The following is a 15940-nucleotide window of genomic DNA, read 5'->3' on the forward strand; positions in this document are numbered from 1 at the left end:
ATGTATAACTGGTCGCAGTCCTCCTGGCGCTTAACAGCATATACAATATTGCTCTGTTTGTGCCGGGGCACCGGATCCGGAATAATAATTGTAATTGTAATCCGGAATTTTTTTTATCACTGCAACGTGTCAAGCATCATTTAAATAGAAAATCCTGGCGCTGCTGCCAGCAACCTCTATCCTGCTGGTAGGAAGTGTCCATTGTCTGCAGGTGGACGGTCCAACCTGCCCACAGTGGACCCAGTGATGGAGTTCAGAACCAAAATGACGACGTCTACATCTGAAAATGCCACAAAGTTTCTGGTGAAATAGATTGCAGTAAACTGTAGCATCATAATAACATTAATTCTACCTTATTATTTATCATTATCAGAACATTAATAATATAATTTTTAAAAAATAATTTTATTTTCGCCTTGAGCTTGCACTAATCTGTGAATGTTGTATGAAATTAATATATAGGATGAAAAAATCTTTAAGTGTTAATTCAGCCGTCGATCATGTTTATTTAGAATTAAAAATATTTGCTCTCAGTGTTGAACATTGCTGTTTATTAAATATGTGATTCATCAAGATTAATTAATTACAAGGCCTTTAATTAACTTGAACATATTTAAAAACGTCCAAGTCCTTTTTATAATATAAGATGATCACATTCTGTTATGCGAGTCGTTAACTGTATATAGGAGCGCTGTAATACGAACAAATCCGAAGTTTAGAAGTTCTTCAGAAATAAAGAAAAACATGTTGSAGTTTAGGAGAAAGACCTTCACAGTTTATGTATGTCCTCAGGCTGTTTACTCCACGCAGCTCGTTGTGCTCAGTATTTACATTCYCCTACACACCTTCATTGGATTACCCAAAACCTCTGCCGTCCAAGTCAGACAGCACTGCCGGCCAAAGGCCCGAGAGGGACCGAACGGTTCGGAGGAGGGAGGGAAAAACCTTAATGCAATTTGTTTGCTGCYGATCGGGCCGTAAACCAGACGAGCGCCAGGCTGGCTTAGTTTGCACAGCTTTCCTTATTTACCTCAGCACCCAAGGCCGTGTCAGACAAGAGGGGGAAGAGAAACACGTTAGGTGGAGCAAATTATCACGGCTTTCATGTGGGCAAGGCTCTATCAGATACTTCCCCTCCCCTCCCCCTCTCTGCAAAGTGTAATGGCAGCTGAAGCACAGTGCTAAAGGCCTTCGCTTCCGACGTGTTCTCATTCACAGCAGGACAAGGTGTGTGTGTGAGATAAAGGAGCAGGTCCCAGTCGGTCCCAGCCTGGAGACTGTGGCATCGAGAACATCCTGCACTTGCCAATCATCAGGGTCAGGATATTGGCCAGAGAGTAATTACAACAAGGGCACTTTGGTAGGGCCACTGTGGTAAATCAAAGCCCTACCTCTCTCTCTGTGTGTGTGTGTGTAAATGTGTGTGTGCGACACGTTACAAAAAGAAAAGGTTAGTCAAACTTATTATGAAGGGACAGTGTAAATAGAAAAATCCATTGCTCTGAATCAATGTCCATCTGATGTAATCAGTTCTGACCTTTTTGTAAAGCAGCAGCCAATCAGATGTAATTATGAAAAATTCAAGTGAGAATCCACTTTTATTGTCTGTTATCTAAAGTGTTCGCTCCGTTACACAGAAATTCTCTGTTTTAAAGCTTAGCTAATCAATTCATTATCACATTTCAAAGTTGTCAACACCTGTGCAGGTAAAAAAAAACTGTTTCCTGTGCAGCTGTGACAMTTGTGTGCATATAGCATGTTGTTGTGTTGTGGACAAACATGGTGGTGACATTTCTTGCTGAGTGAAGATCTCACTCTCCTGAAGTTTTTGAGTTTCACACGTCCTTACTGATTTTTTGGGTGGGGTTGGAACACAAAATAATTTTCACAGAAAATCACATCCTCTCACATCAGTTTCCCTGCTTGTTTGGGGTGAATTTTGTATTACCTTATCACGTTTAGAAAGTTTTGGTCTGAAAGACAAATATTTGAGATTATTTTGCAAACTTTTGTTATAATTTTATTAAGCTTTGAACAACCATAATTAGTGTGTTAAAACATATAAAATAAAATCATTTATAAAATATAAATCTATAGTTTTTTTAGGTGTCTTTGTTGTTATTTTCATTGAGTTTTTCAGGAAGTTTTATTAAATGTATCATTTTTTGCGTGATGCTTATGTGTATATACAAAAACACTTAATTAGCATCCGATTCTCACACTTATAATCAGGTACAAAAAAGATTTGCAACAAATTATGTTTAAGTTGCAAGGATGTTAACTATAAGACATAATTACTCTATATGAATTTGCAGTTTTGCTATTTGCTACAAGATATTTAAACACTGTAATAAAATATGATTTGAAGGTTAAAACCYTCTAAGTTAAAATGAAACAGAATTTTGCAATTTGCAAGTTTGATTTCTAAAAAGGTATGCTCTTTTTTAGGGTTATAATAAACATTTAGAATAAAAGAAAAAGATATACGTAGATAATATTTCACATCTTTTGAAGTGAGGTTCTTTAGTAAAGCTAATAGCAATAAATATCTTACCTGTTGTAGATATGAACAATCTTAGTTTGGACACATGAGGACATGCCAATGACTAGTTTGATGGGATTATTGACATCTTAAAGCAGGGGTGTTTAGTCTTGGTCCTCGAGGGCCACTATCCTGCATGTTTTAGAGGTTTCTCTGCTCCAACACTTGATTTAAATGAATGTGGGATTAACAGGCGTCTGCAGAACACAGAGGATTATTCCGTCATTAAATCAGGTATGTTGGAGCAGAGAAACAAGTAGCATGCAGGATAGTGACCCTCAAACAACAGAATTGGACATCCCTAAAACACTAATTTCAAAAATGTTATAGTAGTTCATGAAAGCATTGTTATAAACTGTTATGTTGCCATCAGTTTCACACTGTTTTTGAAACGTATATTTATATATTTACTTGTGAACACTATCTCGCTGGAGCATGCCTTTGTGCGGTTTGAAGCACTTATAAAAGGAATATTGTAATATTTCACCTGAAATACCTTGTTTAATGTTAAACTGACTTGTTTAACTGAGCTGATTTATAAAATAGCATTTACATGAACCACTAAGACATTTTTGAAATTTGAAATGACAACTAAAAATGAATTCACTTTGCTTTTGGGACCACTTCTCCAAGCTGAGATCATTTAAAAAGCTGATAACATTAAACGATGCACTGAACACCACTTCAAAATAACTGCAGTAATAGCACCTAAAAAACTTGTTTTTGTTGTTTTTGTTTCTTACTTTTTTGTATAAATGATTACAGTTGCTCAAAACTTTTCACTTCCTTTTTTCCTGAAGGTACGAAATGTTTCAGGTTGTGTATAGTAAATAAATTACAGTCTGATCAGTTCAGGACCTTTTTACATTGCAGCCATGCCAGTGTAATGCAATCATCAATAAATCTGCTCTGACAAAGAAACGTGTTTGAATGGCACCATATGTTGCTCCAAAACCTGTGTTATTTCACATTAATGCTTCCTTCCCAGATGGGCATGTTAGCCATACCATGTGCTCTAATGCACTCCTAAACCATCATAACAMCCCAGAAGGTTGCCTTCAACCTGTGAACTGATAACAAGCAGAATGTCCTCTCTTCTCTTTAACCTGCAGWCTCTGTGACTGCTTCCAAAACCAAATTCAAACTGTGGTCTGTCAAAATAAACTGTTTTCCACATAATCTAAAGCCATCTTAAATGAGTTCAGAATCTCGCCAAAAGTTTGTCTTTTTCTTGGCGTCTTAAAACTTAACTTGTTTTTTTATGAATCCAACAACAAACTGTATTCATTTAGTTTTCAGTGTTTCTGAGATGATAATCAGGTCCGAGTAAAAAGATGAGTCATGTTTGAGTCTCTGCTTTTATTGTTAAAATGTTCTTTACATCAGTMGTTCCCAAAGTTGGGGTCCTGAAACATCAAGGTYGGGTCCTGAAAAGATTTTCTATAATAACTACATTTTTGCCTTTAGTAGCCTAAAATGTATAACTGTAGAATAATAAATATTGTTACTGTGCCCATGTTTAGTTGACCTGATACAAATGTTTATCATCCAAAAAATAGTTGTGGGCACAGGTCTCTGCTAKTGTTATTTTGTGGGTCAAAAGCTGAAAWGTTTGGGAACCACTGCTTTAGATGATCAAATGTTAAGCTCTTTAACACTGTATGTTTGTTGTCATTCTTGTCTATGTTAAGTACTACTTTTAGATAATTGGAACTGTTTGCCCACAAAGTCTTTTCATCTGACAAGGCTTTATCTCTAAAAGCTCTTTGGAATGCTACTTTAGTATATTCATGTTGACTTGTTGCCATTTGACTTAATTACTTTTAAAATGCCACACCATATTTGTAAAGTTTTTTGTTGTAACTCAGATTTTTTTTTTCTTTTTGTTGCTCATGTTCCAGCATATTTGAGACTGATTACAGGGAACACAGTTTTTTGGAATGCAAGTCAGCAGCTTTGCCGAAAGAGCCACATGGGAAATAAATAATTTGTTTGTGCAAAAAGTTTTTCTTTAGCAGTTTTTAACCACTTACTTCGTGTTTGAAAATTTAATGTTTGTGATGTGTGAAATGTCCGTTTGCTCCGAGATGAATGTGTGTTCACCACATCAAAATAAAAATGAGTATTTATRTTGATGAGGTCACTAAAGAGTCAAGGAGAGCAGACATTCATCCTTTTATAAGGTTTGGCAGAGTTTCAGAGCAGGTATTTTTGCATGTTACTACCATTAGTGTTTTTTTCTCTCTCAGCCTACAGTATTTACTCTTCCCATTCTGCAAACAAAGCTCCTTGGTCTCCTTGGAGTGACATTGGGCTGAACCTAACCGGATTGATTGGAGCACTACCTGCTCACATYTTTGTCAGCCATGAATAATCCCTAACGACGTTTGGTCCATCAGCAGGGGCCTTGCAGTGTGCATTCATTGTGGAAAATGGACAGCTCAATCAAAAGAAGCTCTTGAAAAGCTAGTCATAACRGGAGGCTGAGCCTTGACCCAGAACACTGTCCCACTGACTTAAAAAGCATCCCCGAATAGAAAGTCTTGGCATATTCCTGGTGAACTTAGTGGGGGGAGGATTTATTTTTTGCCCCGCCCCTTCTGCCCCTGTCTGTCTTGCAGTTTAATAGAGCCATGCTTCACTCAGAAGGCCACCTTATCCTTGTTAGGAGGCAGACACTTATGGCAGCACTTGCCATTCTTCGCCCTCTTCYTCAGCTAGCATAGGCCACCCATCACTGCGCTACTTTACATGGTAATGGAAGTTTGAAGACTTGACGATAAGGCAGCGATGCCCTTGGATCCATGACCTAAGGTTAACTTCCTAATATTTACACAGGACAATACTTCACAGGCTGGTATGCGCCTGTAGATGTTTTGACGGKCTGTATAGTTTTGAAATTGTTTGTGACACTCTGATGTGCTGTTTTGATTTTTTTTCCACCTATAAAAGCTAAATTGTTCTGTGGAAAAGAACATTGTTGGTTCCTTGACAAAAATCTTTGGACACTCGTGGTGTTGATGATGACAGTGATGCCATCTGGTTCAACGAAGATCCAGGAYAGGAAATGGCACTCTTACAGTTTGCTTCTGACTTGTTGCCATGATGTGCAGACAGTGCATTCTTAAAAGTGTTCATCTGTGCCGTCTGCTCTCTATCACAATAAATGTTTTTTTTCTTTTTTCCTGTGAAATGGCACGCTCCCCCAGATGTAGAATCAGCCAGCTCTAATCCTTCTATATCCACTGATGAATCCCAGCCACACACACAGTGGGGCCACCGCCTAATTGAATTTCCTTGCTTACAATGAACACATACTCAGGACCTGCGAGTTCCAGTCCTTGCCTTTGATAAGCAAATGACCCCTATGGAATTGAGGTCAGAGTCTGCAAAAACAAGAGTGAGGGGGAGAAAAATAAAGTCCTGCACTCAGACAAGCCCAATATCGACTCACCCAGGATTGAGTCCAGGGATGTTTACCCTGTGTGTGTTGAGCCCCTGTTGGCTCACGGGGTGATTCGTCCTGCCTACATGCACACACACACACACACGTTTACACACAGATCGTCCAGAGAAAGATGTCCAAGCCCTCACTGTGTGACCTCTTTCCTTTTGTTATCACTACTTGTCCTCCTCGCACATTTGAATAGAGTGTGTGTGTAAATAATCTCACCATTGCCATAGAGTAAACACAGTACAAGAAGRATGGACGCCTCCTTTGTGCGGCTGCAAGTGAATCCAGTAATAGCTTGTATTGTACTCTATCGCTGAACGACTTTGCAACAAGTGCCGTCATACAAAAGTAAGGTCAAGTTATTCAAGAACCTGCTTTTTCTGCATTTGCTCCAGTCATTTTATTCCTTCTGCTTGTTTGTTTGTTTTTCTTTTACATAGAATAATCAGGAGAAAGAARCATTTTTGTAGCTTTTAAGCCTGAACCAGCACCATAAATGCTTTTAAGAAACACTTTTATTTAACTGCTTTTTCCTGTATGTGCGGCCGATATTTGTTAAAAATGAAATGTTCGAACGTTTGTAATAAAAATATGGATTTATTTTTTGAAATATTACATTTACAGCCTGATTTCTAGAACATTTTGTTCCTAAAAAGATGGTCACTTTTTTGCATTTTCTTTATTATGAGGAGTTGAAAAAGAAGGTGACTTAGTTTTCAGATTTTGTCTTATAGAAACAATAGAGTTGGGCATTATCCAAATTTTAATTCTGTTAAACCTTTCTCCAATTGTACCACAGTAAGTGTATTATTGTCTGCCTAAAATGCTTTAAGTTGTTGTCTCAGTTATGAGTGTAAATGAYTTGTAAATGGTCTGTACTTGTATAGGGCCTTTCTATCCAACCAGGATACTCAAAGCGTTTTCCAACACTATTATTTACTCGTTCACACACAAATTCACACAACACACTACTACGACTCTATGGAGCTAACCCAAACAGATCATCTGTAGAGACTAGTCAGTTCTTTAAATCACATTCACACACTGATGGGGACACATCAGAGGCAGTGGGGGTTCAGTGTCTTGCCCAGGGACACTTCGACATGTGAGTGAATAACGCGGGAATCAAACCGCCATCTCTCACACTGGAGAATGACTCCCACTAAACACTCAGCCACAGCTGCCCCAAAAGAAGGCATTTGAAGGGTTTTTGACATATTTATGAAGAAATTAGCGAAAAGCGATTTGAACAACAAAAGATGCTTGAACAAAACATTGATAGTGTTGGACTACACCAAAGAATCAGCTTGACATCTTTAAAGTTATTAGCTTTAAGTGTGGTTGCATCACACAAAGAGGGAGCTGCTCTTTCAGTGTGAGTGACCCCACCACCTTCAAAATGAGTGGATTTTTGCATAAAAAGCATTTATTCATTTGAAGATTAAATATTATGTCTTTGTATTGTATTCTTCTGAATATAGGTTAAAAAGGACTAGCAAATCATCATCATCATTCTGTTTTTATTTACACAATGTCCCAACTTTGTTGGAATTTCTTTACCACTCAAGCCTAGCAAAAATTCCAAACGTAATCTAATTTCCCTGTATAAATCTATAATTTTGTGGAAAAATATGGACATTAAGACTCAGTGACTCTTTTGTTTGATTATTTGTTATTGCATTGGTGGTAATTCTATCTGTTTAACTATTGTTTTTTGTGATTTGAATTGAGGTTTTAATCTTTTAATCATTGTATGTCTTTTTTATACTTTCCTTTATCCTACGTATTTCAGATGTTCAGCATTTGTTTCAGCTGTGGCTGGTGTTAAAGCACTTTATAAATAAAGTTTGATGATGATGATAGTCTTTGTAAAACTAGAAAATCTGAGATATTAATATTTTATATAATAGGAATAAACAAAAATTCAGAGGAAGTTTGGGCGTATTACTGCAAAATGCTAAAGAAGCTCATTCTGATGCTTTCAGTATTCATATGCTTGTTGGGGATTTTTGCCAGTCTCATAATTTCCATGTCATGTTACAAAAGAGGTGTGCACTTTCCAAATCTTATCGTGGTTGTGCACAGCCTGGCACGTTGCCCTGTCACAGCTCCAATAAAGATGAACTCTCCAGGGTTCCAGCTGTAAGTCTAGGATTCATGCGGTGTCAGTCACATAATCACCCTTTAAATGTTTCACTGCAGTTTCACTGAGGTTTGGGATATGAGCTCATTCATAAATGGGCCTCATATCAAACCAAAGGCTGAGGGAATTGTCATGTTTTAATTATCATTTAACAAGAATTTTAAGTATTTTACAGGAAAGGAAGTGTAAATTTGCCTTTTTCTTGGCACCTCTGAGGCTTCAGATGATATTGTTAAAAGTTGTATTTTTAGTACAGTTGAGTCATAAAGACTGATTTAGTTTATAAATAAATAACTTCTGTATGTGTCATTTTTTGATAACTTTAGAGTTGTCTTTTTTTATTAGACCCTCTAAATGAATGTAACTTTTGTGAAACCCAATAAATAAATGGCAACCTTTCTAATCAATATTATTGCTTAAAATTTAGATTTTTGCTCCTAAATTGTTGAGATTATTTTGTCCTTCTTATTAATTGGAGTGAAATTAGACAGAGTGACTCAGAGGAGTGTAACTGAAAGGTGTCAGACACAGAAAGCAGGTAATTATGGAGACAGGAAGAGATAAGGAAACTGAATGCAATTAGCCCAGCAAGCTTCAAATTGCTCTTCTTAGGATTTCTCACCTCAGGTTGCTATTGTTCCTGCCATCCATCTCCATACAGATCTTCAGTCCATGCACCCTCCAGCTCAAAAGGGAAAGGAGGTTTGCATTAATCCAATGTAATTTTATTGTGCTTAGAGCAACACAAAGCCCAGAACACCACTTAGTGATGTATATTGAATGTAAGTATTCCGATATTTTCCCCCATTTTCTTCACATGAACTGCTGAGAGGGAATCAGGGTCATCAAATGTTTTTTTTTTTCAGTTGTCTCGTTTAAAACTGAAGGAGTTTCCCACAATTTAGTTTAGCTTTCAGGTTTGAGGTCGACTTGACTACATTGTCTTTTGTTTTTGTTTTGTTTTTTTGTTTCCTTGAATCTCTATTCTTGTTGCAACCACGCATCCTTTCTGAGAATATTATAAATGTATGTGTATTATGTATTACCAGTGGTGTTTTTTAACTTTAAAAAGATGGTGGAGCACTAAGTACTTTACCTTTTTTCTGTTGACTTCCAACTTGTCCAACACAAACAGAAACACTGAATCAGATTCTGAGAAGAACTGGGTTGGAGAGCGAGCGTGTGAACATCTGTGCTCTTTAAATGTCCAACGTTGTCAGCTTTACATTAAGAATTCTACGCTCCGCCGTCACAACACAACCACCTCTGACAACTCAGATGAAGACTACGGCAGCATCACAGAGGCAGTAACGTTAAACTTAGACATCAACACTTCCTCTTGCTGTGGAGAGCTGAAAGTTAAAAAATAAGACCAGACTTCAGTGGTATGTAGAAAAARGTGCTGCATCAGCTTGCCTCAGGAAGGCAGCGACGTTAAATATCACACAACTGACTTCAGCTTTCCAGTCTCTTATTGATAAAAGCTTTATTATGATGGTAACATTAAAAACTTCAAAGCATTACTGATATTATGCCAGTCGTCACTCAAGCACCTTCGAGTTAAAAAGGTTTGATTGGTGCAACCTTTTTTAGAAACTAATGCATATTGGTAGATATTTTAAAAAGTACAACAACAAAAATGAACTGTTTAAATTTGTTGTACAAGTGGGGGTCTGTACATTGGGGAATTTTCTTGTCTGTGTGGGCAGAATTTTCTTAACCGTGATTGGTGGGGTTCTTGATGTGGGTGGAGTTTAGCAAAACCGTGATTGATCCAGTTGACTTGTCTTGTGGGGCGAATAAAAAAAGAAMTAYTAGCATTATTGTGAACATATAAATATAATTTGTTGACTTCAAATTTAGTGCAACTAACACCCTCTTGGGTCTGTGTAACATTCATTCAATTGTTCTTTAATTGAAAATCAAAAAAAGAACAAAATGACTTCTTTCTTTATTTTCACATATGGTTCAAAAAATACCATTRTTCTAACTTTTTTTTGCATTTTTGACTATAATCTTACATCAAATATCAAARATTTTAAAACTGTGCTGCAGACTCCTTTGATTTTGATATTGTGTGGCCTTGGTGTTACTTTTGCATGACTTTGCGGACATATCAACACCATGGTCTGTCTGGAAATACACTTCTCATTGGTCAAAGTGTTGTTTGAAACAGGCAAGACACAGATTTTTACTACGCTGCCAGCCTCCAGTCAACCCTCACCCAGTTTTGTTGTGCACATTAACACAATGAAATTAAGGAGTCAGGAAAAGGTTTTGGGTTGGTAACATAAATAAAAAAAAATACCCTAATATGTTTTCATTATTTGACTCTGGTTGACGGATGCCATTCTTGCTGCTTTGTTATAAAATTATTTTAATGTCCACCTGRGAATAAGGAGTGATAATGTTTTTACTTTTGTCACTGTTTTTGTGGTGATTGCCAAAATTATTTGGGAATGTCATTTGTTTTTTAAGGCTCCATTAAACATTTTAACAAAACATTTAGTTTCCAAAGACCATTCTCGCTTTAGTGTCACTGTAGAATGCCTCTAGATGTGACTCAGCAAATTAGATGATGTAGAATTTCAAAGTAAAAGCCCTCCAATCCAAACAATCAAATATTTAACAAATTACACTTACAAAAGTCGAACAGATCAATCACACGATAAGAAACTAGTGACTGCAGAGGACCCCCCCCCCCCCCCCCCGATGTGTCAAACTAGTATTTTCTGTCAATGCAGTGCTTCATTGGATTTAACATACAAACTATTGGGAACAAAGAGTTCTGGCACTTGATGCATTTATCTTCAAAAATATGAACATTTGATACACTTTTCTTGCTGTCTGTATGTAAAAGTAAATGCAGATTCTGTGACTCTGTTGATTTGATGGGAGAAAGGGCTTTTCTTCTGCTCCATTTGTTCATTCTCTATAGTGCCCATTTTGCTACTTTAGCCATTTGTTGTAGCTTTTAGGCGCTCTCTCACCCTGAGTCTGACACACTTGCTGCAGACTTGCACACATCAGCACACACAAACGCACACACACTTAACAAAAGAGCCTAAATCCAAAAAGACAAGGCGAGGGTAAACATCCGTTTCTTAATAATGCATTTGTTTTTAACTGAATCAACATTTCCGAGACTTCTAGGCAGAATTATTAAAGGCAAAACAAACACGCAGAAATTTCAAATAGTTCTTCCTTTTTAAAATTAGTTGTTGGTGAAYCGCGCGGCATGGGGTGTTGTTGATGCTCTGAGAGGCGCTTCAGGGCTTGATTCCCAGCACACAGACTGACATTTACCGTGATCACATTCAGCAAAAATCCTCTGCGTTAAGACACGAATACATGGCGGTCTYCCATTGACCCTCACAGCTACTTATCACTCTGTGTGGCTGCCGGCGATGGACGTCAACAGTTTGTGGCACGACTGGGCCAGGCTGCGCTTTCAGCCCAGCACAGAGCTCATCTGTGAAATTATTTTTAGAGAGAGAGAGAAAAAATATCCTTGTTTGTTTTTGATGCGTTGCAACAAAAGCAGAACATAATTGCTGTATAGGTTTGTTGTCCTGACAGGTGCCACTTCCTCAAGCCTCACTCCGGAGCTGGAAACGATGAGCTCAGACGGATCAAGATTGCGAGGGGAGTGGAAGAGTGTCACAAAGTGCTTTTATGCAAATGGCAGTCGGGGAGAAGGTCCCCGTCGAATCTGAATATAATGGTCTGTGTATTCCTCCTCTATCAGTCTCCAGGTTGTGTCCGCAGTGACTTCAAAAATGTACTGTGCTCATATGAACTCCTCTCACCCATAAGAAGATATGAGACGGAGCGACGGCTGGAAGCTCAGAGAAACATGGCAATCTTTTTATCAGAGAGAAGACACTGGGGTGCACATGGTGGGGATCAAGGTCGCAGCTCAATATATAAGAATATACCTGTGGATTGTAGGCCCCGAATATAAGAGCAAAGGAAAATAAAATGAAAGATTTCTTCACAAAGATATGAGAGACGAGACTTTGACAATGTTACATTGTTTGGARGGTTTAACAGAATGGATTTTGGCCCAATTTTGCTTTATTTAGAGAAGACATGTCTGTTCTTCCTGCCAGAAAAGCAATAAGTTTTTTTTTTTTTTTTACCTCATGTTACAACAGCGTCTCTTATATCTACACTGTTGAAGAAATGTTCTATAAATCGAACTCTTCCTCCCCTTCCGGATTGGATAATGGAGAAGCGGCCTACAGTACGTTGGGTATTTTTGTTTGCAGGGTTTGTTTAGCACTCCGAAATCATTTCCCAACTGTTGCCGTTTTAACGCCCTCCAAATTACAGCAAGGATAGCTGGGAGGCTGTCGTCTCATTTTCCTCAGTTAACAAGCTCTCTGTTTATATAGGATTACGGTTGTCTGCTCGTTCATTCTGCRAGGCTCCTTTTTTTRTTCTTCTTCTTTTTTTAATTACTTTGCCGGTTTAGTTCAAGGTACAAAACGCACTGAAGGTTTCAGGTCTGCCCGGTTGTTCTTCCTCTTCAGTTTGTTTTCAGGCAGACAAGCCGATGTCTTATTCTGAGCACGTGTTCATTGTTTTTGTTATGTCTCTGCTTGCTTTGCAGCGCTGCCAGTCATGCAGGTGACGATTGAAATCACCAGACAGCAGGTGGAGAAGATTTTTGGCCTTGATGAATACTGGTGTCAGTGTGTCGCCTGGAGCACCACTGGAACCCAAAAGAGCCAGAAAGCATACATCAGGATTGCTTGTGAGTGCACTTCCAACTGATCTGAGTGTCCTTACAAATGCATGGGCTGTTAAAGCAGTAGTTCAGACCTTTTGAAGGGGAGTTTTGTTGAAAAGTTACAGGTGGTTAACGTTTTAAACAACCTGTTTGGAGGAGTACTTTTGTAGTATTTTTGATGAGATTAATGAACCAATGGCTACCAAGTAAAACCAAATTATATTACTGTCATCTTAAAGTGCCTGGGACAAGCATATCCTTCAAATACAAAAAGTCAAAGAAAGCATCTTTATATTTAAGAAACTTGGCATAATACAAGTGATTTTACCAATTTTATCACACAACTGGCCAACTTTTAGTTGAACTTGGCACAAACAAAGTGAAACAGGAAGTGACATCAAAGGGGATTTTTTAATAAAAGAAACACCCTGGTTTTTATTTATCAAAATAATTGAACTCTGACTCTTGTTCATCACTCTCTGATAGAGACTCAAAATAATATAAAGAAAAATCAGTCTGGGTTGTTGGCCACTGTAGCAATGCTCTGTMCATATTCAGACATTCCCCTTTGACATCACTTCCTGTTTCTTCACATGTAAATATCTCAACAACTGTTCATCGCAGCAGCATGAAGTGTTATTTGCGATTATGTTTTCAATGTTATCATTCCAAAAATACATTCATATTTATTACAAGAATTTGGTGTCACAGGCACTTTAAAACACTTGCTGTCCATATGAACATTATTTTCTAAACATTTACATGCTATCAGATCTGGATTACTCCGTTATTTACAGAGAATTTTGTGGTTATTTGTAGCACAGCAAGATTACCATCATATTTCTGAGGGAATAATCTGATAATGTGAAACTGATGGCTATGATAATATAGTATTTACAAGAACCAGGATGAAACTTTTGTCTGTTTTAAAACAAAGTTTTAACTGAACTATTTCTACAATCTGGGGTCATACAAAGAGCTGCCTACATCAGGGAAGACATTATTTCTTTATTACCTTTCCACAGAACCTCACTTTAAAGGTTTTGAACCGTGTTTATAATGAACTGTGGTAAAACTCTAACAGGGTAAACACGGGTCAACTATCTTTTATTGGTCTGGTCATTCTGACGTGTTTCATCACATTTTATAGTTTAGTTACATAATCCTCTGTGAATTTACTGATTAGAAGAAAATATGAGACCACAGTAAAAAAAGAGTGAGAGGACAATATATATCTCTGTAAAGAAAATTTGAAAAAGGGAGGAAAAAAAGTGGAGCACTAAATTTAAGTATTCATGAGCACATTTTTCACTAGCTACACTATATCAGCAATGATCCCTATGAAAGTAACTTGAATAAAAACAGAATTGAAATTTATTGCTGCGCAGCAATCATAAATCTGTCTGGGGAACAGAGGCACGTCCCTTGCTGCAGCCTCAAAAGCTTTATTAGAGGAAGCCATTTTACATTTGAGCATTTTACAACATTCCGCCTATTATTTCCCCACATAAAATAGTTTTATCCCAGTCACAGCCAAGCGCAGCCTCCAAAACCACCAGGCTTTTTGAAAACACACATTCATTATCTACTCTTGTTTGAGAGCTTAACAAAGTCAGATAGATGGAAGATAAGGACACACACATGCTTGAATAGCAACGCGTAAGGACACATTTCCAATATTTATTTGCACCCTCTTATATCCTCATACTTCAGAGCCTTCCAGAGCTGTTACATCTCGAGTGTCCTCCAGTCCCATTGCATCTGCTTTAATTAAATTAAATGTTGCGAAACTCTCTGCTTATCTTAACGTCTCTCTCTGTGTGATTCATCAGGACAGGCTCAACATCTGTTTAAAGGAATCCAGCCCCTCACGACACAATAACACATCGCATTGCTCTGAGTCAAAACACAAAGCGAACGCATCAAATTTGCACCGAGCCGCCAGCGATCAGCAGCCCGCCTGTCTCATCTGATACAAACAGACCTGCCTTTACCCCCCTATAAGAAGCAAGCATCGCCACTTTTACCTGTGTGTAACTCACAGCCGGAGCTCACAGACAAATATATTGCAGGGGTTGATGCAACAGTAAGAGTGCTCGATGAGACGTAATGTGAAGCCCCATGCAGCCTGGCTGGGCTCGCAGGAGTTCTTGTCCAGGCGCCTCGGGGCTTTGTTTTCGTGTGACTGCTCCAAGCCGTCACACAGATGGAGGCTGCAGGCTGCCGGAGAGAGAGGTGGGGTGGTGGTGGTGGTGATGGTGGGTGGGTGGGATGAAAGGGGGTAATGCAATTGCTTTTGCTTCATACAGGTCCCTCTGGCAGCAGACAAACATCTCTGAAGCAGCCAGGCAGCCTGTAATAAGCAACATGGTTGGTGCCACTGATTCCACCGTGGCTTAGGGGCCAACTGGAGTGCGACATGCTCACCGAGGCCATAGCTGAACATTTCGAGAGCGGAATTTAGAAACCAGACCAAGTTTCTTTTTTTCTTTTTTTTTTTTTTTTTTGGTAACCGAAGGATTTCTTTCAAATGTCACAAGCTCCTGCAGACAACCTAATTGGCTGTGTGTCTTTCCTCTCCCTCCCTTTTTTTCCTCTTCTTTATATATCTGCAAGACCTGAGAAAGAACTTCGAGGAGGAGCCGCAGGGCAAAGAGGTGGCATTGGACCAGGAGGTGTTGCTGCGCTGCCATCCCCCTGAGGGAGTGCCACAAGCTGAGGTGAGACACAGAAACAGGAGATATTTTTAGGCTGAAATGTAGCATCAGTTCACCCATCCGTCACCGGGGGGACAAAGAGCACACTCTGACTCGGCTCGCTGGTATCTTTCTGCATTCCACAGGGAGCAGACAACCCTACACAGATAAATTACAGCTCTAATTATTCCCTGTTATTGATTTATTATCTCTTTTACATCTCTGAGAAGCCATATATCACATCATCTCGTCACATTAGTCAGGATAGGCTTGGAGGCTTCACTCCCCGTTTGGCATCTCTAAAGGCCCATCTATAATGAATGGCTCTGTTTGCCTCACTGTGTCCTTATCTCATTCCGTCTGTCCACGC

At 38.6% G+C, this 15940-nt stretch overlaps 1 protein-coding gene across 8 annotated transcripts in view; it reads left to right on the top strand.

Moving 5' to 3' along the window:
- unc5a (unc-5 netrin receptor A) overlaps positions 1 to 15940 on the top strand; it is a 206560-nt gene that overhangs the window by 133615 nt on the left and 57005 nt on the right. For all 8 annotated transcript variants that reach the window (XM_014006104.1, XM_014006101.1, XM_014006096.1 and 5 more), the window contains exons 3-4: positions 12755 to 12898; positions 15491 to 15594. In XM_014006104.1, the coding sequence (XP_013861558.1) occupies positions 12755 to 12898; positions 15491 to 15594 (248 nt within the window). The remainder of the gene's footprint in view (positions 1 to 12754; positions 12899 to 15490; positions 15595 to 15940) is intronic.

The sequence above is a fragment of the Austrofundulus limnaeus genome, unplaced genomic scaffold (assembly GCF_001266775.1).
Source record: "Austrofundulus limnaeus strain Quisiro unplaced genomic scaffold, Austrofundulus_limnaeus-1.0 Scaffold34, whole genome shotgun sequence".
In the NCBI taxonomy this organism is placed as follows: Eukaryota; Metazoa; Chordata; class Actinopteri; order Cyprinodontiformes; family Rivulidae; genus Austrofundulus; species Austrofundulus limnaeus.